Genomic DNA, 27069 nt, shown 5'->3' on the forward strand with positions numbered 1-27069 from the left:
GGACACAGTACTCCAAATGGGGCCTAACCAGAGCTTTATAAAGTCTTAGTAGTACATCTCTGCTTTTATATTCCAACCCTCTTGAGATAAGAGACAACATTGCATTCGCTTTCTTAATCACGGACTCAACCTGCATGTTTACCTTTAGAGAATCCTCGACTAGCACTCCCAGATCCCTTTGTGCTTTGGCTTTATTAATTTTCTCACCATTTTAGAAAGTAGTCTATGTTTTTATTCTTTTTGCCAAAGTGCAAGACCTCGCACTTGCTCACGTTAAATTCCATCAGCCATTTCCTGGACCACTCTCCCAACCTGTCTAGATCCTTCTGTAGCCTCCCCACTTCCTCAGTACTACCTGCCTGTCCACCTAACTTCGTATCATCGGCAAACTTCGCTAGAATGCCCCCGGTTCCCTCATCCAAATCATTAATATATAATGCGAACAGCTGTGGCCCCAGCACCAAACCCTGCGGGACACCGCTCGTCACCGGCTGCCATTCTGAAAAAGAACCTTTTATCCCAACTCTCTGCCTTCTGTTAGACAGCCAATCCTCAATCCATCCCAGCAGCTCACCTCGAACACCATGGGCCCTCACCTTGCTCAGCAGCCTCCCGTGTGGCACCTTATCAAAGGCCTTTTGAAAGTCTAGATAGACCACATCCACTGGGTTTCCCTGGTCTAACCTACTTGTTACCTCTTCAAAAAATTCCAACAGGTTTGTCAGGCATGACCTCCCTTTACTAAATCCATGTTGACTTGTTCTAATCAGACTCTACTCTTCCAAGAATTTAGAAACCTCATCCTTAATGATGGATTCTAGAATTTTACCAACAACCGAGGTTAAACTGATTGGCCTATAATTTTCCATCTTTTGCCTTGATCCTTTCTTGAACAAGGGGGTTACAACAGCCATCTTCCAATCATCCGGGACCTTTCCTGACTCCAGTGACTCTTGAAAGATCTCAACCAATGCCTCTGCTATTTCCTCAGCCACCTCTCTCAGAACTCTAGGGTGTATCCCATCGGGGCCAGGAGATTTATCAATTTTAAGACTTTTTAACTTTTCTAGAACTATCTCTTTCGTAATGGCAACCATACTCAACTCAGCCCCGTGACACCCTTTAATTTTTGGGATATTACTCATGTCTTCCACTGTGAAAACTGATGCAAAATACTTGTTAAGTTCTCCTGCTATTTTCTTATCTCCCATCACTAGGCTTCCTGCATCAGTTTGAAGTGGCCCAATGTCTACTTTTGCCTGTTGTTTGTTTCTTATGTACTGAAAGAAACTTTTACTATTATTTCTAATATTACTGGCTAGCCTACCTTCATATTTGATCCTCTCATTTCTTATTACACTCTTTGTTATCCTCTGTTTGCTTTTGTATCCTTCCCAATCTTCTGATTTCCCACTGTTCTTAGCCACTTTATAGGATCTCTCTTTTTCTTTAATACATTTCCTGACTTCCTTTGTCAGCCAAGGTTGTCTAATCCCTCCCCGGTTAATCTTTCTTTTCTTGGGAATGAATCTCTGTACAGTGTCCTCAATTATACCTACAAACTCCTGCCATTTTTGCTCTACTGTCTTCCCGGTTAGCCTCTGCTTCCAGTCTATTTTAGTCAGTTCCTCTCTCATGCCCTCATAATTACCTTTATTCAACTGTAACACCATTACATCCGATTTTGCCTTCTCCCTTTCAAACTCCAGACTGAACTCTACCATATTAAGGTCGCTACTTCCTAAGGGTTCCCTTACTTTAAGATCTTTTATAGAATCTGGTTCATTGCAAAGCACTAGGTCCAGAATAGCCTGCTCTCTTGTGGGGTCCATGACAAGCTGTTCCAAAAAGCCATCTTGTAAGCATTCCATGAATTCCCTTTCTTTAGATCCACTAGCAACATTATTTACCCAGTCCACCTGCATATTGAAGTCTCCCATGATCAATGTAATCTTGCCTTTCTGACATGCCTTCTCTATTTCCCGGTACATGTTGCGTCCCTGGTCCTGACCACTGTTAGGAGGTCTGTACACAACTCCAATTATTTTTTTTTGCCTTTGTGGTTCCTCAATTCCACCCACACAGACTCCACATCATCCGACGCTATGTCATTCAATACCATAGATTTAATTTTGTTCTTAACTAACAAGGCAACCCCATCCCCTCTGCCCACCTCTCTGTCTTTTCAATAAGTTGAAAAACCATGGAGGTTTAACTGCCAGTCCTGACCCCCCTGCAACCAAGTCTCTGTGATGCCTACTACATCATAATCATTCACTATTATCTGTGCCATTAGTTCATCGGCTTTGTTATGAATGCTACGAGCATTCAGGTAAAGTGCCTTAATGCTAACTTCCTTATCATTAGAGATGTTGGAAGTCATATGTCCTAAGTTATCCTTGCTTTTTACTGTATTCTCAGTCTGCCTCAATTTTAAATCCGCCTGGAAACATGCTATCCTGCTGCTTATCTTGCTATTTACCTCCATACTCCCTGTCGCTTTCACTTTCCCTTCCCCCCAACTCAGAAGTTTAAAGTCCTACTGACCACCCTATTTATCCTCTTCGCTAGAACATTGGTACCTGATAGGTTCAGGTGGAGACCGTCCCAACGGTACAGATCCCCCCTGTTCCAAAACTGATGCCAATGCCCCATGAAGTGGAATCCCTCTTTCCCACACCAATCCCTTAGCCACGTGTTTACTTGCCTAATTTTCTTGTCCCTATGCCAATTGGCACGTGGCTCGGGCAGTAATCCGGAGATTATGACCCTTGAGGACCTGTGCTTCAATTTCCTGCCTAGTGCTTCATAATGCCCAAACAGGTCCTCCACCCTAGTCTTGCCTATGTTGTTGGTACCAACGTGGACCACAACAACTGGATCCTCCCCCTCCCGCTCCAATATCCTTTCAATGGTGTTGAATATTTTGCCATCATTGGCAAACATCCCCACCTCTGACTTCATGATGGAGGGAAGCAGCTGAATATGTTTGAAGTTAGAGATTGATAAATTTATGATTTCCAGTGGCATGCAAGGTTATGATGATGGGGTGAATAAAAGCCCTGAAGTGTTTGATCAGCCATGAGATCATATTAAATGGACTAGGAGGAAATGAGGACTGCAGGTCCTCAGATTGCAGGACTGCAGAAAAAGCCCAGCAGGTTAGGCAGCATCTGAGGAGCAGGAGAGTCGACATTTTGAATATAAGCCCTTCAGCAGGAATGGCATACTAAATGGCAGGATAGGCTTAATGGGCTAAAAAGCTTACTATTGTTCAAATGTTCCTATACTCATAAATTACGTCTCAAACTTGTCCAGATTCAGTTCCTTCCTTTATTCATTTGAATTTGTTTCTTAAAGATTATAAATTATTTCAAATCTTTAAATTGTTTGACATTTTTAAAAATATGGACATTTCAATTTTAAATTTTTGGTGCAGGACGAGTGTTTTCTGTTGTGGGATGTGAATTGTTTCACACTAACCAGTAATTGCCAATAATCAACTAGAAGCAAGTTAGAAACCAACAAAGAGAGGTAATCTGACCACTACAATTTTTTTTAAATAAAGAGAGACATAGCAGTTCAAGTATTCAGTAGCATTTTGCATTCACTGTCTACATCATTTAATTAACGTACCAAAGAACGGTAGCGTCTCAAATTAATTGCAGGTTCACTGTAATCTCCAACATCCAAGTAATTGTTTGGATTTTGAATAATAACAAAATTCCCTAAAATTAAAAGAGAAAAACAAAAGTTAATGAGAAAATGGAAATACAGAGAAATTGTTTTGTCGCAATTGATCAGTGCAACCCATCTCACCACAATTTAAAAATAGAAATGTATAACCCAGTTGTGGAAAGGAAGGTTGAAAATAATTGCATTTCCCTGCTTAGCCGCACAGTTTACTTTCATATAAGCTAATTTAGGCTACAAAATTGGAAAGTTTTAGTTCTTAAATAAACATCATCTCACTGTTGGTTTGGTTTACACACACAGGCCTGCAAACCTCTCCTAATCATCATCATCACCTTATATTTCAGTCATCAACAAATAACTGACATTCCCCAAATGCAATGCAGAAGAGAATTACAGGTGTATTACTAAATTTTGAATTTAATTTCTACTACGGGACCATGCATCAAACTTCACTGTAAGAAATAAATACATACACGAAACATTTGTCCTTTTAAAAAGTACAAATAAAACAGTTGTAATTTGTCACTGGAATTATGCAAGCCACAACTTAAGTCATGGGCAAAGTAACTTTCTGCATTTATAATAAGCAAGTGAATACTATCATCCTAACTTATCATTTGATAATACCTAAAATAAATGAATGATAAAATGAAAGAAAGGCAACAAAGTTGTTTGAATATTTATCAGAATCAAACCTTCATTCTCCAAGTCATCAAAAAGGCTGCTTTCTTCTGTATCAATTGCTGACACATCCGACAATGCAGTGCAATCATTGCTCTTATTTAATGCTTCCTCAGAGTAGCTCAATTCAAAATTTGTACTTGAACTCTGCACCACTGATGACAACAATTCTGCCCCATCCTTTGATAAAAGCTTGGCCAAGGAGACACCTGTGGCTATTCAGCAAGAAAGTAATCACCTTAATGCACCTGTTGTAAACAAAACTATACAAAATCTGTCGAGCAATAGAAATTTATATGCAGAGGAACATGTTTCCAAGTATCACAGGGTGGTAAATTAGCACTTATACTGAGAAGTTGTACTGTCACGAACATATATTCTACTTTAAAAATGCCTCACTGCAGTACGGGACACATAGCTCTGCCTCCAGAAGTAAAGCAGCTGGAGATAAAACAGGCTCTAGGAAATTACTCCAAGTATCTTGCTGTGAGCTGGCAAAGGGGGAAAACAGTGCATGGCTGAAGGCAGGAGGGCATGGAGCAACATTTACTCTATTTTTTCATGCTGATGCATGGGCCCAAGGTCTACGTACAGAAGCTGTGTATCAGGACACCTGTCTGCGAGGATGGTGCTTCCCAGCGGCTGCATAACCATGCAGCTTAGAGGGAATGTTGGTGTGGAAGGACGAAAAATTATTAATGTAAATTGGTGGAAAAAATGAACACTAGAGAATTAGAGGCATGCCTTCAAAGAGTTTGACTGCATGGGGCGGGGGGGGAGACAGGGCACCTTGTTTTAAATTTTACTAGCTGCAGAAAGGTACGGTTAAGGTTCCAGTGTGAAAATTAGTGAAGAGGTGTGAGTGTATGAACAAGTGGGGAGGAGAATATTTGAGAAGTGATAGGTTTAACCGAGGAAAATACTCAAATAGGGTTGAGATAGGGTAGGGGTAAGTAGATAGGTTTACTCATGAGAGGTAGTCACAAGGAGTTTAATGGGGGTGGAAGAAAATATTTACCTCGTCAGTGCAAGTGATTAGGAATTACACTAAATTTAGTTGCCCAGGAGTTACACTGGATTTTATTTGTCTAACATTTCCTGTGTAACTATTCAGGTGAATAAATTGGAACTGTCCAAACTCTCTGACTCCTGGGGAGAAAGGGAATTGTCCAGTGGAAGTTCATACTTCCCAGGCAATTCCCGTGGTGACCAGCTTATTCACACATACTTAGGTCTGATTAGATTTGATTCGATTCCCTACAGTCTGGAAACAGGCCATTCGGCCCAACAAGTCCACACTGACCCTCTGAAGAGTAACCCACCCAGACCCATTCCCCTACATTTACCCCTGACTAATGCACCTAACACTATGGACAATTTAGCATGGCCAATTCACCTGACCTAGAGATCTTTGGATTGTGGGAGGAAACCGGAGCACCGGGAGGAAATCCACACAGACGCGGGGAGAATGTGCAAACTCCACACAGTCACCCAAGGATGGAATCAAACCCGGGTTCTTGGCACTGTGAGGCAGCAGTGCTAACCGTGCCGCTCTAAATATATATAACAGGTCCATACATCCACAATTCCACTTAAAACTGTAACAACTTTAACTATTAAACCTATTAACATACTTACAGAGCTGTTGCTTTGACGTGGGAGATGTCTCATTGGGAAACAATGGACGTAACCAAGTTGCTTCAATCCTGCCCATATGAAGTCCACCCAGACAAATGGCCTTATTGTTTTGGTCCAATCCAAGCTTTCTTAGAAGCAAGCTTATGATTCTCTCATCACTCATCTTAATGCTGACTTCTAAAGCTTTCCGAATATCTTGCTCACGTGCTCCATGGTTAAGCAAAAGATCCACTAACAATGGGTTACTGCTTTGTGTACAAGCCTATGAAAACCATTAAGAAATTGTTAACAATTAAGTACTATTAAGTTAACCAAGCAAAATTGCAGGGAGTAGTTTTTATTCTTCTCAGAGTTCAAAAAGCACAGTGACACTTTTCCTCAAATTATAGGGGACATTTTGACATGCAGATACCGGGTTTAGTCACAGATTATGTGCAGGACTTGGGTTAAAGCTGGCAAAAGCCCAACAATTGGTTCAAACATACAGACTACTACAAACAACTCAGGCTGGTATTCAATTAACAAATACTAATTGTGCAATTTGAATGATAATGCAACTCATTCAACTTGATCATCCATGGGTTTCCTTGGGGCTTTTGTAGAACATTGTAAGTTCCGACCTAACTCTGAGCCATAAGTCCTGGGTTCAAATCCTATCTGCTCCTGAAGTATGTGTTAACATCTGTAAACAGTTTGATTGGAACAAATCTAGAGATCACTAATGATCAATGTGCTAATGAAAATAGAACCAATTGGTAACAAAAATAATTCTTTCCAAGGGTTTCCTACACTTCCTGAACCATGTTATTTAAATCAAGTAAAGAACACCATTGCAAACGAAAGGGCTGATTAAAACTTTGAACATACAGCAACAAATTCTCAGAACTCATAGCTGCTTTTTGTTAGGAAACTTACTAGCAGGAAAGGGATAGCAAGGGTATCAGAATGACCTCCCTGAGTGTGCAAGACCCAGGATCCAACTGGTCTCACTCATAATACTTGGAAAATTCCTTTCCTCAGGCTTGCAAATGACAGTCAATAGGAAATCTGACAGTTTCTACAGTTATAAAGGGAAAGGAATAGCACATTCAGAGGACAATGCCTGGCCAGTGTTAAATGCAGGGTACTCTGGAAAGAATAGTTTGTGTTTCAAACATACATGAGAAAAGCAACAGTAAAACTTCACATGCTTATATTTTCAAGTATGGTCAGTATTAACAATTCTCATCAAGGCATTTTATCACAGCAGTGAAAGGTGCAACACCACGCTTGTAAAATCTCACTCTATACAAAGGACCAAGAATCCAAGGACTGCAGATCAATAAGGATGGCTAGAAGCTACTGTGCAACTTGTACCTGGTTACTTTCCCCCTGACAACCCAAATGAATTTTCTGGACTCCATTTGCCATTTTAGGTTACTATGTACTTGACAGCAAGGGCAAAGAACTTACTTCAAGGCAACAACAGATGAGGGGAACAGTTGAAATAAATAGACAATGGTAACCTAGCTGAGTTAATAGTCTCATTTGGGTGCTCATTCTTGGAATAATGCATCACAGTGGGACAAGTCCAGCCTTCACTACCTGCCTTGAAGCAAAACAAATTGTGGGGAGTGTTGATTGAAAAGTACAAGACTACCATCTGATTAAAGAAAAACGGTTTCCATTCATCAATGGAACAAGAACTTGCAGACAGAGATTTAATGTTTTATGCCAGAGAGACAGAGTGAATGAGAGGAAAATCTTTCTTTAAACACAGTAAGTTGTGGTGATCTGGAACTCACGTAATGAAGGTCAATGAGGGTGGTGGAAGTGGTAATGATAAATTATTTTAAATGGAAACTTCAGAGAATTAAGCAGCAAGGTTATAAAGGATTATTGGAACACAGTATATAAATATTACAAAACAAATCATCTTCCAGCCAATAGCTATTCAATATAAATGGAAGAAAGTTAGTCACTTCTGCAAACTCATGATTTGATTCAGAAAATCAAACTGTTCAACAGACTGACTCACTGAAGGCAAAATAAATTTTCATGGTATATGTGCCAACACAGCTGAACAGTTCTCTTATCTCCAGATGAGGACTTTGAATTCTTCTATGAACAATTAATTCAAGAAAGAAAATGGTGCAGTTCTCAGGACATCAACATCATCATAGCGATCTCAATACCAAGCTAGAAGTTCTCATGTACAATGTACTGTTGGTCTAAATGACATCACGGAACAAAGCAGGCATATGCCAGCTATAGACAGCAGGGATCAAGTGAATCCTTAGAAGAGTATAAAGACAGTAGGAGTACACTTAAGAAGGAAATCAGGAGGGCAAAAAGGGGGTATGAGAAGGCTTTGGCAAATAGAGTTAAGGAGAATCCAAAGGGACTCTACAAATACATTAAGGATAAAAGAGTAACTAGGACAGGATAGGACCCCTTAAAGATCAGCAAGGCTGCCTATGCATGGACCCACAGGAGATGGCGGAGATTAAAAAATATGGAGTATTTTGCATCAGTGTTTACTGTGAAGAAGGATATCAAAGATAGAAAATGTGAGGAAATAAATAGTGACATCTTGAAAAATGTCCATATTACAGAGTTAGATGTCTTAAAATGCATAAAGGTGGATAAATCCTCAGGACCTGATCAGGTATACCCAAGAACTTTATGGGAAGCTAGGGAAGTGATTGCTGGGCCCCTTGCTGAGACATTTGTATCATCAATTGTCACAGGTTGCTCAGTGGTTAACACTGCTGTCTGACAGCACCAGGGACCCGGGTTCATTTCCAGCCTTGGGTGACTGTCTGTGTGGAGTTTGCACATTCTCCCCGTGTTCTGCATTGGTTTCCTCTAGGTGCTCCAATTTCCTCCCACAATCCAAAGATGTGCAGGTTAAGAGAACTGACCATGCTAAATTGCCCAGAGTGTGCAAGGATCCTTCGTGGCACATCCCTGTACTACTCAAAGGGCACTCCTGCACCTCAGTGTTGCATCTGTTGTATTGTAATGTTACAGCAACTTGATGCTCAGCAACATGAACCTGGCTTATGAACTTGACCAAGCTACATCTCCAGGCTTTTCACTTGCTCTCATAATGCTCAATTGTTCTGAGCCTACTTAGATACTTACAGTTTCCTGGACTTGCATTGCCTTATAGCACTTTGCTCCTGAGCCAAAGATACTAGGTTCATGTTACTGCTGCATTGCCTTCTTGTTTTAAACAGTCATAAAGCCAAGAAGCTTGTCATTGTTGTCAGCAGGCCTCAATCTATGGGTATAGGGAGATAACCTTCACTCAGGGGTTCCCAGCCCAGTAAATCAAGGGCAGTCTCCAATACAATGTGGCCCCAAAACAGATCCTTGCAGTACACGACTACTAATTGAACTCCAGGATGAACAGTTTCCCATCAACTACCACCCCTGTCTTCTTTCAGCTAGCCAATTTCTGATCCAAACTACGAAATCCGCCTTAATCCCATTCATACGTATTTTGTGCGAGCCTACTGTGGGGAATTTTATCAAATGCTTTACTGAAATCCATATACATCACATCAGCCACTTTACCGTCATCCACCTGTTTGGTCACCTTCTCAAAGAACTCAATAAGGTTTTAGGTCGTGCCTCACAAATCTTATTAGTCCTTTGAGAAGGTGACCAAATAAGTGGATGAGGATAAAGTTGTTGATGTGGTGTATATGGATTTCAATAAAGCATTTGATAAGGTTCCCCATGGTAAATTCTTGCAGAAAATACAGAGGCATGGGATTGAAGGTGATTTAGCAGTTTGGATCAGAAATTGGCTAGATGAAAGAAGACAGGGTGGTGGTGAATTGGAAATGTTCATCCTGGAGTTCAGTTACTAATGGTGTATCGCAAGGATCTGTTTTGGGGCCACTGCTGTTTGCCATTTTTAGAAATGACCTGGATGAGGGAGTAGTAGGATGAGTTAGTTTGCAGATGACACTAAGGTCGGTCGAGTTGTGGACAGTGTGGAAGGATGTTGCGGATTACAGTGGGACATACATAAGCTGCAGTGCTGGGCTGAGAGGTAGCAAATGGAGTTTAATGTGGAAAAGTGTAAGGTGGTTCACTTTGGAAGGCGTAATAGGAATACTTGGCTAATACTAAAATTCTTGGTGGATGAGCAGAGAGATCTCAGTGTCCATGTGCACGCATCCCTGAAAGTTGCCACCCAGGTTGATGGGGTTGTTAAGAAGGTATACAGTGTGTTAGCTTTTATTAGTAAAAGGATTGAGTTTCGGAGCCATGAGGTCATGTTGCAGCTGTACAAAACTCTGGTGTGGCCATCCTTGGAGTTTTGCACACAATTCTGGTCACCGAATTATAGGAAGGAGGTGGGAGCATTGGAAAGGGTGCAGAGGAGATTTGTCAGGATGTTGCCTGATATGGAGAAAACATCTTATGAGGAAAAGCGAGGGACTTGAGGCTGTTTTTGTTAGAGAGAAGAAGGTTGAGAGGTGACTTAATAGAGATATACAAGATGATCAGAAGATTAGATAGGGTAGACAGTCAGTGCCTTTTTCCTAGGCTAGCACAAGGGGATATAGCTTTAAATTGAGGAATGACAGATGTAGGACAGATGTTAGAGGTAGTTTCTTTATTCAGAGAGTAGTAAGGGTGTGGAATGCCCAGCCTGCAACAGCAACCACTGCGTCTAAATTAATACATCCCCTGCCCCATACAGCCTGGTTCTCCTGCTCCCCAAGATCCACAAGCCCAACTACCCAGACCGACCTATCGCCTCAGCCTGCTCCTGCCCCATCAAACTCATCTCGCTCTACCTCAACTCCATCCTCTTCCTCCTTAGTTCAGGTATTTCCCACCTACATCCTCAATACTAACCACACCCTCCATCTCTTCAGCAACTTCCATTTCTCTGGCTGCAGCGTTTTATCTTCACTATGGACATGCAGTCCTTATATACGCCCATACCTGACAAGGATGGCCTCTAGGCCTTCCGCTTCTTCCTCTCCAACAGACCCATCCAGACCCCTACACTAATACTCTCCTCGCTGAACTGGTCCTCACCCTCAGTAACATTTCCTTTAACTCCTCCCTTCCTTTCAAATCAAGGAGTGGCCATGGGTACTGATGGGCCCCAGCTACGCCTGCCTCTTTGTTGGCTATATCGAACAGTCCTTCTAAGTTCCTACACAGGTATTGTGCCCCAAGTCTTCCGCCATTACATCAATGACTGCATCAGTGTAGCGTCCTGCAGCCAGGCTGAACTGGAACAAGTGAGGGCTGCAGATGCTGGAGATCAGAGCTGAAAATGTGTTCCTGAAGAAGGGCTTATGCCCGAAACGTCGATTCTCCTGTTCCTTGGATGCTGCCTGAACTGGAGCAGTTCATCAACTTCGTACACAAGTTCCACCCTGCTCTCAAATTCACTTGGTCTATCTCAGACATCTCCCTCCCCTTTCTTGACCTCTCCATTTCCATCTCTGGTGACAGTCTCTAGACAGATATTTACTACAAACCCACAGACTCACCTCCTCTCACCTACTATCCTGCAAGAACTCCATCCCATTCTCCCAATTCCTCCATCTCTGCCGCATCTGTATGGATGAGGAGACATTCCATTCGCGAGCATCCCAGATGTCCACCTATTTTGAACAACGTGCTTTTCCTCCCTCCATCTTCCAGACAGCCTTCTGCTATACCACCTCTATTCCCCGTTCCACTGCTCTAAACACCCCCCCCCATGTAATAAACATAGAGTCGCCCTTGTCCTCACCTACCACCCCACCAGTCTCTGCATCCAACACATTATCCTTAAACATTTCCACCAACTCCAACTAGACCCTACCACCAAGAACATCTTCCCCGCTCCCCCCCACCCCTCTCTGTTTTTCACAAGAACTGTTCCATTTGACACTCCTTGTGTTTGCACCACTCTCCCCACCGACCTTCTTCCCCACACCGCCCGCCCCACCCCCAGAACCTTCCCCTGTAACCGGAAAAGATGCAAAACCTGCCAGTACACCATGACCCCCACCTCCATCCAGGTGAGAGAGAGGTTCATCTGGCTCTTTTCCAAACTAGTTTACTGCACCCGATGCTCCCGATATGGTCTTCGCTGGATCAGGGAGACCGAATTGTGGAGAACTTAGGGAACTGTTCAGTGAGCATCCCAGCTGGGCTCGCAGGGATTGACTGAACCTCCCAGTCACCTCCCATTTCAATTTCCTCAACCGCTCCCCTTCCAACATGACCATCCATTGCCACAACAAACCACACCGCAAATTGGAGGAACACCACCTCATCTTCCGCCTAGGAGGACTCAACACTGTGTACTCCAATTTCAAATAATATCCCTTCCCATCCCCGACTCCCTTTCCGGCCCGTTCCATCCCTGCCACCAACCGGATTCATTCCTCTCATTGACCAACTAGGTCGTACCCTCTACCTGTCTTCACCTAACCCTACTTGACCACCCTGCCTCCACCGCCCCCTTTATCTGCAGCTCCCCACACACCCACCTCAGCTCCTGAAGAAGGATTACACCCAAAATGTCAACTTCTCCACCTCCTGATACTGTCTGGCCCGCTGTGTTCTTCCAGCCTCTCACCTGTCTACTTTGGATTCCAGCATCTGCAGTTTTTTGACTCTTGCCAACTTTCAGGGAATTTTAAATGATCATTGGATAAACATTTGGATGATAATGGAATAGTATAGGTTAGATGGGCTTCAGATTGGTTTCACAGACCAGTGCAATATTGAGGGCTGAAAGGTCAGTACTGCATTGTAATTTTCTATGTTCTATGTTCTACGTTCTAAGATGTTAGAAGCCAAATATCTGGCCTCCAAAGATAGTGTGGGCAAAAGGAATATCTTTTGTCAGATATCCACAGAGTGGTGTGTTGTCCTTGGAATGGTGAATGGTAAGATGGGATAAAAATCAAATGAGAGATGCCATAGGGGTGAAATAGATAATCAATGAAGCAAGTTTGGTAAGATAGGGCAAGAAAACTTGTGAAGCTTAATGGCAACAAAGCATCCAAAAGACTCAACACTACTTTAAATTATCCATAAGAAGTCTTAAGATTCAGCTTGTTTTGTCTAGTTAGTAATTGAAGGTTGGTTTACACAGTACCTTGTTGGACCTGGAGAAAAGATTTTTGTTCCTTATGACCCATGGCAATGCTATACAGGCACTAAACTTTAACACTTCTAAACCTTTTTTCCTGTTAGGTTCACCAAAACCCAGGGAATTCTAGCTATCAGAAGTTGGAAATAGAAACAAAGGCATTAAACCAGAGGTATCCAACTTCCTTAAAAAGATTTCAAACATTGAATTGTCCACCAAAAGGAGATTAATCACCATTAAAACCAAAATGGTCAATAATTGAGGCAGATTGGATTTAGATCTGAAGCTTGAAGCACTGGGAAATAGGAAGAAAACTGACTGAGAAATGTGGCATTTAAATACGATTCTAACAGCAAAATGCACAGAGCAAAGAACTGAGGAAGTAGTACTGAATGTGGTAAGAGAACAAGAGAGGAGAACTTCCATATAATATCAAAACAAAAGGATATCAAATTACATGTTAGCCATGCAGAAGAGTTGGATTACCATCAGAAGTACTAATGGATAAAAAAACAAGGGGATGACAATGAAGCAAGCAGAGAGACAATATTGAAGAGTGGCTTAATGAGAACCTTAACAAGGTCATCTCCTGTTGCTAGAATTGGAATGTTTGGAAGTTCACGGTCATCTATGTTAGCCAGGATTGCCTTAGACAGTGAAGAACTAGTGGAAAAGTGCTTTCTTACAATACTTTTGCTGTAAGCTTAATTCTTACAATTTGGAGATTCCCAAAATCAGATCTGGATTGGTGTCACTGTTTGTGCTTTAGATTGGACCTTCATAATAATGACAACTGGCAACAGCAAACTGATTGGATGAGGCAGTAGGGTCAACATTGAGGCAAGTGATTGAAGGTTGGTTTACACAGTACCTTGTTGGACCTGGAGAAAAGATTTTTGTTCCTTATGACCCATAGCAATGCTATACAGGCACTAAACTTTAACACTTCTAAACCTTTTTTCCTGTTAGGTTCACCAAAACCCAGGGAATTCTAGCTATCAGAAGTTGGAAATAGAAACAAAGGCATTAAACCAGAGATATCCAACTTCCTTAAAAAGATTTCAAACATTGAATTGTCCACCAAAAGGAGATTAATCAACATTAAAACCAAAATGGTCAATAATTGAGGCAGATTGGATTTAGATCTCAAATTTTTAACATTTTAACTTCCCATCCATTTCAAACTCATTCATTTTTTAAGAGATAAAATTATGCACAAACAATTTCCATTTTGAGAAGGAAGTCAAATTCCCCACTTATGTCCGTATTTCAGAACTTAAGCCACAATCACACCACTAACAATGCTGGAAATTGCCAAAAGCTGATTCTTGGTCATGGAATTGAGTTACATTTGAACAAAATTATATTCACCTGGTAAATCAGTGATTCATTTTTAGACTTGTGATTGACATCAGCCGCCAAGAGGATAAAATATTCTGCCATTACGACATTATTTTCTGAGCAAGCATTCTCAAGCATCCGATTTCTTATTCCACGATCAATGGCCAACTTGTACAAGCACTTGCAGAGGAGATTCTGTAGCTAATCATTTCAAAGAAGTAAAGATAATTGCTAAAACCATCTCAAAAATAAAGCTTCTCAAAATTTTCTCTTGAAAGCCAGAAGGAAATGTAATATAACCTGCTTATTTCTGTGTTCTGCCATCTGACGAAAAATAAATCTGTCAATCCCCTCCTTGAAGAAAATTACAAAAGCAGATGGTATGGTTTCAAAATACATCAAGATTGCTTGGAAACCCTAAAAAAGAAATATGGTGGTTAAATCACAATTTAGTAAACATTTCAACTGTATGTCAAATTATTTTAAAAATCTAGTCTTAATTATGTCGGCTTGAAATCTTCGGCGGAGATATTTCTGAGCAAGTTACATTTACTGCATTTGTCAAGGTGTCTGCAGTAATGCACTTGTTGAAAAATCACAATTTTGATTAATATATATGTAAGTAGCACAGGTGAGGACCAGAGCTGAGTTAGCATGTTTAACCAAACTTCCCTGACCTTCCAAAAAAAACTTTATATGTTCTGAAGTTGTATTAATAGCTGAATACCATGAGCACGGTTTTAAGGCAACATGCAATGTTTTCCCACAAGATAATTTCACTGTGGAGAAAGAAATGGAGGCTTGAGAACTCAGGAAAATAACTACTGATGTTTTGAAAACAGTTCACATGACAGAAGAGGAAGTGCTGGAAGTCTCAGAAAACAAAGATTGTGGATAAATCTCAGGACCTGACATAGTGTATCCAAGATGTTGTGAGAGGTTAGGGATGAGTTGCAGGACCCCTATTCTGATCACTGGAAAGTGGCTCATGTTGTGCCTTTGTTCATGAACGGATGTACGGAGAAACCTGGGAACTATAAACCTGAGAGTCTGAATTCAGTGGTGGGTAAATTGTTGGAAGGTGATTCTGCAATATAGGTTTATATGCATTTGGAGAGGTGAGGAATGAAAAGTGATAGCCAGCATGGTTTTGTGTGTGGAAAATAGTGTGTCTCAAACTCAATTGAGCTGCTTGAGGAAGTAACCAAGAAAATTGATGTGGGCAGAATGGTAGACATTGTTTATTTGGATTTTAGTAAATCTTTCGATAAGGTTCCACATGGTAGACTAATTAGTAAAGGTAGATCACATGGGATTCATGGTGAACTTGCCAAATGAACACAAAATTGGCTTAATGACATGAGACAGAGAGTGATGGTAGAGGGCTATTTTTCGGAGTAGTGACCTGAGACCAGCAGTGTCCAACAGAGATTAGTGCTGGATCCACTCTTACTTTTCATTTCTATAAATGATGTAGACGAGAAATAGGAAGCATGGTTAGTAAGCTAATGGATGACACCAAGATTGGTGGTATAGTGGACAGTGAAAAAGGTTATCTAAGAGATCTTGATCAATTGGTTCAATCGGCGGAAGAGTGGCAACTGAGTTTAATTTGAATAAATGTGAGATACTATATTTTGGAAAAACAAACAAAACAAGACTTTTACAATTAAAAGTAGGGCATTGGGCCATGTCATAGAACAGGGAGACCCTGGGTTCAGGTACATAATTCTTTGACATTTGCATCATATTTGATAAGGTGGTTAAGAAGGCATTTAGCACTCTTGCCTTCGTTGCTCAGACCTTTGAATATTGCAATGAGGGTATTATACTGAGGAAGAAAAAGATGATAGTAAGGGCTCTTCTGGAATATTGTGTCCAGTTCTGGTCACCCTATTACAGGAAGGCTATTATTAAGCTGGAGAGGGTTCAGAAGAGACTTACCAGGATGCTGCCAAGCATAGAAGGTTTGTGTTATAAGGAGAGGCTGTGTAGGCTGGGACTTTTTCACTGGAGCATAAAAGTTGAGAGGTGAACTTATAGAAGTTTATAAAATAATGAGGGGTATAGATAAAATGAATGACAGGTGTCTTTTCCCTAGGGTGGGGGGTTTCAAGAATAGGGGCCATATGTTTAAGGCTACAGGAAGTAGTTTTAAAAGACTCATGAGAGGCAACTTGAGTGCGTTCATGCATGCAAAGAACTGTCACAGGAAGTGGGAGATGCAGGTACAGTAACAACATTTAAAAGACATTTAGATTAATATATGAATAAGAAATGTTTGGAGGGATATGGGCCAAGCACAGGCAAGTGGGACTCGTTTAGTTTGGGATTATGGTCAGCAAGGACTGTTTGGACCAAAGGGTCTATTTCTGTGCTGTATGACTCTATAACATTTCAGTGTTAATCAAACAACCATCTGTCATTTTTGCATTGCACGCACAAAGGTATAAACGACGAAGCATTTTCAGATTGTTCAACAAAAAGTGTGGTCTCTGAAATAACTGCACAGAGGCCAATATCTTGACACCAAGTCACCCTTTATTTACACATGAATAGTCCTTGACTTTAGTACTGCCTCATTCAAGGTCAGTTACCATTTTTTTAAAATCAGTCAGCCAGAGCTTCCTGATTTGACTAAATTAACAGTACCAATCAGGGAACTCATATTCTCTTAGGTCCAACTGGCTGATCTTGCTACAATCACTACGTCTCATCCTCCGATTTTGAGGATGTAGGCTGGACCTTTTTCTTAGACAGCCTCCTGTTGTGTTTTAGCACCGGGCCAAGTTCCTCTGCCTCAGTGTCCAATACAGGTAGCTTGTAATGCATGGGAGCTTGCCACTTACACTAGAAGCATTTCAGTAGAATTTCACTCACTTCTTCCAGAAGCAAAGGTGTCAAGGCAGCTACGTCCATTATATCTCGACTGGTTCCAGCAGCCTTTATAATTGTTCTAAGAAGCAGAGCATATTTTGCTCTTGCACTATTTGTAAATTTGCAGCTTTCATATCTTCCACGTGCTTATTTAGGACCATTATACTACCTTAATTTGCTATGTCACTGGTCCGGATATCGTGTCGACCATACCTCTTACTCACGTTGGGTCATTTCCATGATTATTACACCAAACTTCATTCCCTGCGTTAAACTTTCTCAGGAGATATGGTTCGTACATTTGTAGCTGAAACTAAAATAGGTGGTGCAGTGGACAGTGAAGAAGGTTATCTCAGAGCACAACAGGGCCTTGATCAAATGGGCCAATGGGCCATGGAACGGGAGATGGAGTTTAATTTAGATAAATGTGAGGTGTTGCATTTTAGAAAGGCAAATCAGAGCAGAACTTCTCCAGTAGAGGCCTAGGTAGAGCCCTGAGGATTGTTGCCGAACAAGGAGACCTAGAGGTGCAGATGCATAGTTCCTCGAAAGTGGAGTCGCAGGTAGGCAGAGTGCTGAAGAAGGTATTTGGCATTCTTGCCTTCATTGGTCAGTGCACTGAATACAAAGTTGATTGTACAGGACATTGGTGAGGCCACGTTTGCAATACTGCATTCAATTATAGTTTCCCTACAATAGGAAAGACATTGTGAAACTTGAAAGGGTACAGAAAAGTTTTATAAGAATGTTACGGGGCTTCAGCTATAGGGAGAAGTGGAATAAGCTGGTGCTTTTCTTCCCTGGTGAGAAGATTTGGGGTGATTTATAGAGGTTTATAAAATTATGAGAGGCATGGACAAGGTGAATAGCCAAGGTCTTTTTCCCAGGGTAGGGGAGTCCAAAACTAGAGGGCACAGGGTTAGGTGAGAGAGGCAAGATTTAAAAGAGATGTGAGAGACAACATTTTCACAGAGGGTGGTGCATGTATGGAATGAGCTGCCAGAGGAAGTGTGGAGGTTGGTATAATTATCTTTAGAAGGCTTCTGGATTGGTACATGAATAGAAAGTGTTTAGAGGGATATGGGCCAAATGTTGGGAAATAAAAATTTTGTCCACATGAATGAGTTGGACCGAAGGGTCTGTTTCCATGATGTATAACTCTATGACTCTAGGAGTTTCATTTGATGGAGTCTTATGTCTGGCATTGGTATTCCTGATGCCCCGCTCCAGGTCCAGGAAGACCAGACTTAATCCTGTGTGGAGTCTTCTACCCACTAGCAACTCTGCCAGTGCTATCCCTGTAGTTGCTTGTGGGATGGTCCTATTATTAACTAAGAATCATGATAGCTTGGTATCTAGTGAGGCTGTAGGCTGTTTCTTCAAGTCAGCCTTCAATGTTTGTACTGCTCTTTCTTCCAGGACAATGGATGATGGTTGGTATGGAGCTGTCCTTATATGTTGAATCCTATTCGACTTTAGAAAACACTCAAATTCCCTGCTGGTAAACGATGGCTCATTATCTGTGACCAACACTTCCAGGAGTCTATGTATTGAAAAAGGTGCACACAGTTTTCCTCCATCATACCCTTGTTTGATGAATGGACCCTATGCACGTCCAACTACTTTGAATGGGAACCTACAATGACTAAGAACATTGAACTCATGAAAGGACATGAGTTGACATGCAGCTGAATCTAAGGTTTACTTGAACATTCTCCTGGGCGTGGGGAGGTTGCTGACAGTAGTTTTTGTCCTCATTGGTACTCTGTCTATTAATGCAGCTATGTCTGCATCACCTGACTACCAGACCCAACATCTCTCCAAAGTCTTCATTTCGGAAACCTCTGGATGGCCCTGTTGGAGTTCTTGCTTCCCATGACAAAGGCATGAAGCAAGAAACGCTTATCCCAACTCAAAGACAACTGTGGCAAGTGAGTTTCTTCACGATCATATCCCACTCTCATCGTCACTTAAATAACTTCAAAAGCCAGTATCCCATCACCAATTCACCTTTTATTTACACATTAACAACCCTTGTCTTTAGTACTGCCTCATTCAAAATCGGCTATCAGAATGGCAGTATCTCTGACACTCCCCCCTTTATTTGTCAGACAGATTAAACAGATTAACAGTCCAAATCAGGGAAGTCATATTTCTATGAAGTCCAACTTGCTGATCTCGTTACAACCACTACAGTCTCAGCCATTCATTAACTTGAAACATGATTCGGGTAATATTTATTGCATAAATCCATTGCCAATTAATCACACTTTCTTGCTCTTTCCCCAAAGCCCTACAAACGATTTCCTTTCAAATATTTGTCCAATCTCCTTTGAAAAAATTCACAAATGAATAGATTTCTACAACCCTTTCAAGAAAAGGCCACAACTTAGTTCTTTTGCCAATCACCTGATAATTTTGATACTGCAAACAGTTTCTCCTTATTTACTCTAACAAAATTGTTGATGATTTTAAGCACCACTATCAAAGCTCCTCTTAAACCTCTCTGCTTCTAAGGAGGACAACAACTTCAGTTTTTCCAAATAATAGATGGTCCTCATTCCTGGTATCATTTTATGCACTGTCTACAAAATTGGTATTCTTCAAGAGTCGAACAGAAACCCCAGTTGAGGCCCAACCTGTCTCAAAGATTTAGCACTTCTTTTCTCTGCTCATTTGTATTTTATTATTGGTGGAGATCTGACTTCAAAATAAAAATAGGTTAAAACCTTTCAAAAATTAACTTACGCTCATTTGTAATCAGCAGAAAGATACACAGCAGAGATGAATTCAAGATCACATTCAGAATTACAAGTAAATAGACTACCATTGTAAATATCAGGTTTCCAATGAGCGCTTCAACGGCAGTGCTCACTTCTAAAAGTGGATCCAACACAGTTTTAGCGCCAAACACAGCTTACATTGCTCAGTATCTGTGAATCACAGCATAATCCAGAAGAAGGAACAACACATCTCTTGAACGCTTAAACTGAATATCCTCAGTTTTCACCAATATTTGCACACCTCTTTCAACTTTCGTTTGCATACTTTGAAAGTAAGCACCCAGACAAAAAAAGCATGCATTCATATCTAAAAATCCAAAAGTGACACTCATCTTTCTTTAAGCTTCTATGCAATTACACTTGAATAACAACTGACCTGCATTTGCACTTCTAGTTTGTCTGCATATCTGCGTACTGTTTCTAATAAAAGTTTTGCCACCAAAGTCAAGAATGTACGACTTAAATAATTCTTTGGAACAAGTATCGTCACAAGTTTCAGGCACAGATACTGAATTTCTGAAACGAAACAGGGACAAACACATTAGATGGTCCATTCATATGGGAAATGTCACATTCATAAATGAAAAATTATGCAATAGTTACTTCTTATATTCAACTCTGTTGGTGTATTGGAGCAACTACAAATGCAGACAACAGCAACATCAACTGTCTTCAGTTATCAATGCACGTCATATTAGAATGGTTGAACCATTAACTTACCATTCTTCTCCAATACATCTATACAGTAGCATTCAGCTTCACAATCTCCATAAAGTTTCAGAACAGAATGATCATAGTTACACTGTCACATCCAAGTCATACAATGCCCAGATCTGTACGTGTATTATTTGCCATACGCTCATTCCACAAGGTAAAGTTATGGAATTGCCTGTCTTGCAACAATGGCTCAAGGAATGCCATAGTTCAAGGAAAAGGCCCACGACCACTTTATCAAGGCAATTAGGGATGAGCAATAAAAATAGCTTTGTTAGTGTTGCTCACATCCCAAAAGCAAATACAAATAAAATGATCCTCGGTCATATTATTGCGAGATCTCTTGGTAGTAGTCAAAAAAGAGCATGATAGTTTCTTTTTTTGTTCTTGCTAACAAATATCATCTTGCTGCACATAGGAGATTGCTGTGTGTACATAGCTGCTGCAACTTCAGACAGTCTAACAATGGCTACAGTTAAAATAAACTCATTCATTCGGAGTGAAGTTCATTGAAGCATCCACAGATCAAGAAAAGCGCTCTGTAAAGTTCAATCTTCACAGGTTTTCTGTGTTATAAAGGTCATTGCGATGTTATAACAAATAACAAATCGGCTCTTTTTTAACTATAATATTAAATCTATACAGATCACTGATTATCTGAACTCTGATTAGTCATTCTTCCAATAACAGTCAATATTAGCGTGGTGCTGGAAAAGCACAGCAGGTCAGGCAGCATCAGTGACACAGCACACCAACTCGCACAGCATTTCAGCGAACATCTCTAGGAGACACACACAAAACAACTCTGTCATCCTGTGGTCGACCATTTCAACTCCCCACCCAACTCCCACAATGACATGCAAGTCCTGGGCCTCCTCCACTGCCAAATCAAAGCCACCCGCCAAATGCAGGAAGAACACCTCATCTTCCGCCGTGGGATCCTTCAACCATATGGCATCAACATCAACTTCACTAGTTTCCAAATCTCCTCTCCCTCCACTTCATCGCAAATCAAACCCTCTAACTCGGCACTGCCCATTTGACCTGTCCTACCTATCCATCTTCCTTCCTACCTGTCCGCTCCATTCCCCCCCAACCAACCAATCACAATTACCCCCCGCCTTCCCATCCATCTTCCCCCACAGCTCCATCCCCACCCTTTATTTCTGATCACCCTTTCCCCTCCACATTGCTGATGAAGGGCTTATGCCCAAAACTTTGACACTCCTGCTCTTCAAATGCTGCCTGACACTCTGCGTTTATCCAGCACCACCCTTTTCAACTCTACTTGTACTTCTCTCCATCATCACACCTAAAGAATGCAAAACTGCAAACTTGTGAAAATTCTAAGTTTGGGATGCTCAGTTATCCTCAGGCGATAAGGAGCTTTACTCTATCGTAGAAGGCTAACAACAAAAATGTTCATTGCCATGATATATTTCACATACAGAGAAGATTCTCAACTATATGTTGAAAAGAATAGATCCTTCCCCCACTGCAGGCTTGGCCCTACACTGCAAATCCAAACTCATATATTGAACAATAGCACTTGTTGCTTTCTCTCCTTTCCTTGAGGAGGAAGATCAAGGACGATACTGTCAAACAGAGCTCCCATGCTTCCTTACTCAGCTTCACTTGAGACTAATGAAAATGCTATTTACCAAGAAAGTGTCAATATGTTTATGGCAATGTGAATTTTCTTATCTGATAAAATAAACTTTTTTTAATAATCACAACATGTTAATGAAAAGAAAATCTTGCAGTATTTTTAAAAAGGGTATGGAAAATGTTGATAAGGACATTGCTTTTTCCTACCTTGCATGGAAGGGTACATTTGTAAAGTATGGATTACAGTGTCTAAAGCTCCTTCTTTCATCAGTTCTAATGTACCCGAAGAATCAGCAATAGTGCACAATAATTGGAGGCCACATTGTTGGATAGCTGGATTTTCAATATACTGGAAATAAGTACAATAACAATGATTGGCATCAAAATATCTAAGAATGAAAGAGTTGCATGAATGAAACTAGTATCCAACACAAATCTGCCACAAAGTAGTTTTGTATTAATTTTACTCTAATACCGCACATGTCTAAAACAAAAACAGCTATTGTTTAAGTGGACACACATATATTACCATCTCTCTCAGTACAGGAACACACGCAAAGATTTCAGACCACAATTTCTACATCTTGTATCCACCTCCAATTGCGTGCGCTAGCTCTGATCACTTTTTAAATCTCCCTTCCAGTCCCTAACTCCAGTCAAACCGATAAGCAATAATGTTTCATTATTGACCACCAATATTATAAAACATTTCGGGCCAGATTTTGTGAATAGTGGAGAAACAAGAACTGAATATACTGAACGATCAAGCCTCGACAGTTCTCTGTATTAAAGAGTTTTACAGATTCACTACCGTCTAAGGGAAGTAATTCCTCCTCTTTTTAAGATGTGCAAATTCTTATTCTAATATTATTCCCCTGGTCCTACACTTTCCCACAAGGGAAGAAACTTGTCTGCTCCTACCCTGTTTAGTCTCCTAAGAATCTTCTATGTTTCAATAAGGTCGCTTCTCAATCTTCTAAATTCCAATGGGTACAGTCCATCAATACTTGGCATCAGCTCTATGAACCTTCTCTGGACTACCTGCAAAGTCAGTACATCTTTCCTTAGACAAGAGGATGTAAAATGTTCACTGTACCTCTGTTGTGGTCTGACTAGTACCTTGTATAGATTTGGCAAAACTTCCCTAATTTTATACTCCATTTCCTTTGAAATAAAGGCCAACATTTCCATTTGCCTTCTTGTCACCCACTGAACTTGCATACTAGATATTTGTGATTACTACACAAAGTTTCCCAAATCCATCTGTTCCATAGCTTTCTGCAGTCTTTCTCCATTTAAATAATATTCAGTTCCTCTATTCTTCCTGCTCAAGTGCATGAACTCTTGATTTCTTGCATTACATTCCATCTGCCAAGATTCTGTCCACCTACTTGATCGACCTGTATCCGTCTGCTGAATCTGTCATCCTCGATATCTGTCTTTTCATCCATTTTTATGTTATCTGCAAACTTGGTTATATTCCATTCACTTTCCTCATTCATGTTATTAATACATGTTGTAAATATTAGTGGCCCCAGCACTGATCCATGTGACACTCCACTAATTAGAGATTGCCATACTGAAAACACACCCATTAGTCTAATTCTGTGTTCTGTTAGACAATCCTCTGTCCATAATAATGTAATATCCCCAATATAATGGGACCTTGTCTTATTAGGTAGTCTAGTGCGTGATATCCTATCAACGCTTTCTGAAAGATCCAACCACACTAGATCCACTGCTTCTCTGTCAGGCTTGTTACCTCCTCAAAGAATTCTAATAAACTTGCTAGGTATAATTCCCCCACAGAGAAGCCATGCTGGCTCTACTTGATCATATTAATTATCTCTAAATGCTATATTACCCTATTTATTATAATAGGTTATAATATTTTCCCTAGAACAGACAATGAACTAAATGGTCAAAGTTACCTGTTCTTTGTCTCCTTCCCTTTTTAAATGAAGGTGTTACATTGGCAATTTTCCAGTCCTCTGGGACTTTTCCAGAATCTTAGGATTCTTGGAAGATTATCACCATAATGATACAATAAAATATTCAAATTAGTGCTGCTAATAAGCAGCCTTCAAATTAAATGTTTTACCAACTTAAGACTTATAAAATTATAAATGCTGTATCCAATAAAAGTTCTTGGCAATTTTGGTCACTGACAAGGTTGGTTATCCAGGTCAGCTCCATACCAGATCAAGCATATGGATCATAATATGTGACAACATCAATATTCCAAGACCTAGTCAAATGTTATATTTAGCAAGTAAATGATGAAGAAATTGCTGTCTTTTATTGCTATTTTCACGAGTGTTATCTTTGGATGTCAAAATGTTCAAGGGAGGAGGAAATCTCATCTGCAAACTGTACAATTCAAAATAAATTTATTTAGGCAGAGAAATACACAAAAATTACAAAAATATGAAGCAATAGATAATAAATACGAGTCAGGTTAGCAGGTGAAACTGGTGGATAGTATAATGTTTTAGGTCAAAGCCTCATCATAATTAATTAATAGTTTGGTGAACAATAGTATAAACCTTCTACAAATCAAAAAAGATTAGTTATTTAAAGTTATAAATTTGAATTTGTTTCTTTTAAGTTTGATTTTCTTCTTGGGCTTACAATGTTTTGTTTTTCTCTCTGTCGAAAATTAATTCTCAAAGAAGGCTGCTTTTTCAAAGTCCACACCTATTTTTGCCCCAAAGGCTTCCTCATTTGTTCAAAGTTAAAAATCACACAACACCAGATTATAGTCCAACAGGTTTATTTGAAAGTACTACTTTTAGAGCACTGTTCCTTCATCAGGTAGCTGTGGAGCAGGATCATAAGACACAGAATTTGTAGCAAAAGATCACAGTGTCATGCAACTGATAGCAATCTAGGCTTGTTCAATATATTGTGTCAAGTCTTTCATCTTTTAGAATGGGTTGCAGATCTCGGTTCAAGTCACATTCTCAAGATAACAAAGTTTTATTTAGAAAAAGGTGACATCTCAGCTCAGACAATGCATTAAAGGTGTGAGGTTAGTGTCTGTCTGTACCCCAATCTTGAGTCAGACTGGTTCTATTTCCAAAGTAGGAATTTATAAATGTTACATGGATTGATTGCCTGCATTGGCTGCCTGCAGATTGTGCACTTCTTGAACAAAATAGAATGTACCTGCAATTACAATTCTGCAAATGGAAATTCACCCCACAGACTTATATATGTGTGTGCGTGCATGTCTTAGAGAGAGAGACTGAGAGTGCGAGAGAGACAGCGAATGTGAGACAGAGAGAGCAAGCGAGAAAGTGCAAGAGAGCGTGCAAGAGAAAGAGCGAATGCGAACATGAGAGTGCGAGCATCAGAGACAGTGAGAACGACAGAGAGTGCAAGAGCAAGAGAGAGAGAGAGAGCGAGAGTGTGCATGTGAGTGCATGAGATAGTGTGTTTGCATATGTGCATGCATGGTAGAATGTGTACGTGAGTGTGACGGAGTATAAACCTATGAGAGGGTGTATGCATTGGTGTGAATCAGGAGGTGTATGTGCGCATGTCTGAGAGACAGCATGTGCATGAGAGAGGATCTGAGTGAGTGTGAAAGTGGGTGAGTGAGTGTCAGAGTGTGAATAAGTGAGTGTGCGAGTGAGTGAGTGCAAGTTTGAGTGAGTGTCAGAGTGTGTGAGAGGGAGTGAGAGATGTGAGAGTGCGTGAGTGAGCGCATAAGTGTGAATGTGAGTGAGTGTGAGGGGGGAGAGAGTGAGAGTGCGTGTGTGAGAGAGTGTGAGAGAGAGAGAGAGAGAGAGAGAGAGAGAGAGAGAGAGAGAGAGAGAGAGAGAGAGTGTGTGTGTGTGTGTGTGTGTGTGTGTGTGTGAGAGAGAGAGAGAGAGAGAGAGAGAGAGAGAGAGAGAGAGTGTGTGTGTGTGTTGTGTGTGCGCGCACGCGCATGCTTGTCAACATTCTGCACATCTTGCAGTGGTTGCCATGATAGGGTTGTACAGTGTTACCGTCGATGTTGTCCTGAAGGCTGGGCAGTTTGCTGTGAACAATGGTTTGTTTAAGGTTTGGTGATTGTTTAAAGGCAAGAGGGTGTCCTTCAGCACCATCAGGTGTCCATGGCATTCCTACTCATGTGAACAGATCCTGTGTATACGTTAGGCTTGTCGATAGGGGATGGTTGTTTTAATATACTTAGATTGGAAGCTAGAGCAGTGCAGCATCATGAGGGTATCCATGGGCTTGCAGTAGAGTGAGGTAGTGAGGTGCTGTCCTTGTTGGAGATGCATGTGTCCAAGAATGAGACTGATACTAAAGACTAGTCCATGGTAAGTCTGATGGTGGGATGAAATTTGTTGATGCCACTGTGTAGTTGTTTTTCAGTGACTCCTCGCCACTGGTCCAGAGGAAGAAATGTTGTCAATGTATCTGGTGTATAGTGCTGGTTGGAGGTTCTGTGGGGCAAATAAGTCTTGTTTGAACTTGTGCATGAAAATGTTGGCATATTGGGGTGAAAATTTGGTCCCCATGACTGCTCTGTGTGCCTAGATGAAGAACAAGTTGTCAAAGGTGAAAACGTTGTGGTCGTGGATGAAGTGGATGAGTTGTAGGAAGGTGCTCAAAGATTGGTAGCTGTTG

At 40.8% G+C, this 27069-nt stretch overlaps 1 protein-coding gene across 1 annotated transcript in view; it reads right to left on the reverse strand.

Annotated features, from left to right (window-relative positions):
- lrrk2 (leucine-rich repeat kinase 2) overlaps positions 1 to 27069 on the reverse strand; it is a 160452-nt gene that overhangs the window by 99698 nt on the left and 33685 nt on the right. Inside the window, exons 15-21 of the mRNA XM_043713611.2 lie at positions 22654 to 22795; positions 20501 to 20640; positions 14765 to 14881; positions 14495 to 14665; positions 6016 to 6277; positions 4392 to 4592; positions 3637 to 3728 (exon numbers count right to left, since the gene is read on the reverse strand). Of these exons, the coding sequence (XP_043569546.1) occupies positions 3637 to 3728; positions 4392 to 4592; positions 6016 to 6277; positions 14495 to 14665; positions 14765 to 14881; positions 20501 to 20640; positions 22654 to 22795 (1125 nt within the window). The remainder of the gene's footprint in view (positions 1 to 3636; positions 3729 to 4391; positions 4593 to 6015; positions 6278 to 14494; positions 14666 to 14764; positions 14882 to 20500; positions 20641 to 22653; positions 22796 to 27069) is intronic.

This window comes from Chiloscyllium plagiosum, unplaced genomic scaffold (assembly GCF_037043375.1).
Source record: "Chiloscyllium plagiosum isolate Xiang-an unplaced genomic scaffold, Cpla_swu_hap1 HiC_scaffold_23, whole genome shotgun sequence".
In the NCBI taxonomy this organism is placed as follows: Eukaryota; Metazoa; Chordata; class Chondrichthyes; order Orectolobiformes; family Hemiscylliidae; genus Chiloscyllium; species Chiloscyllium plagiosum.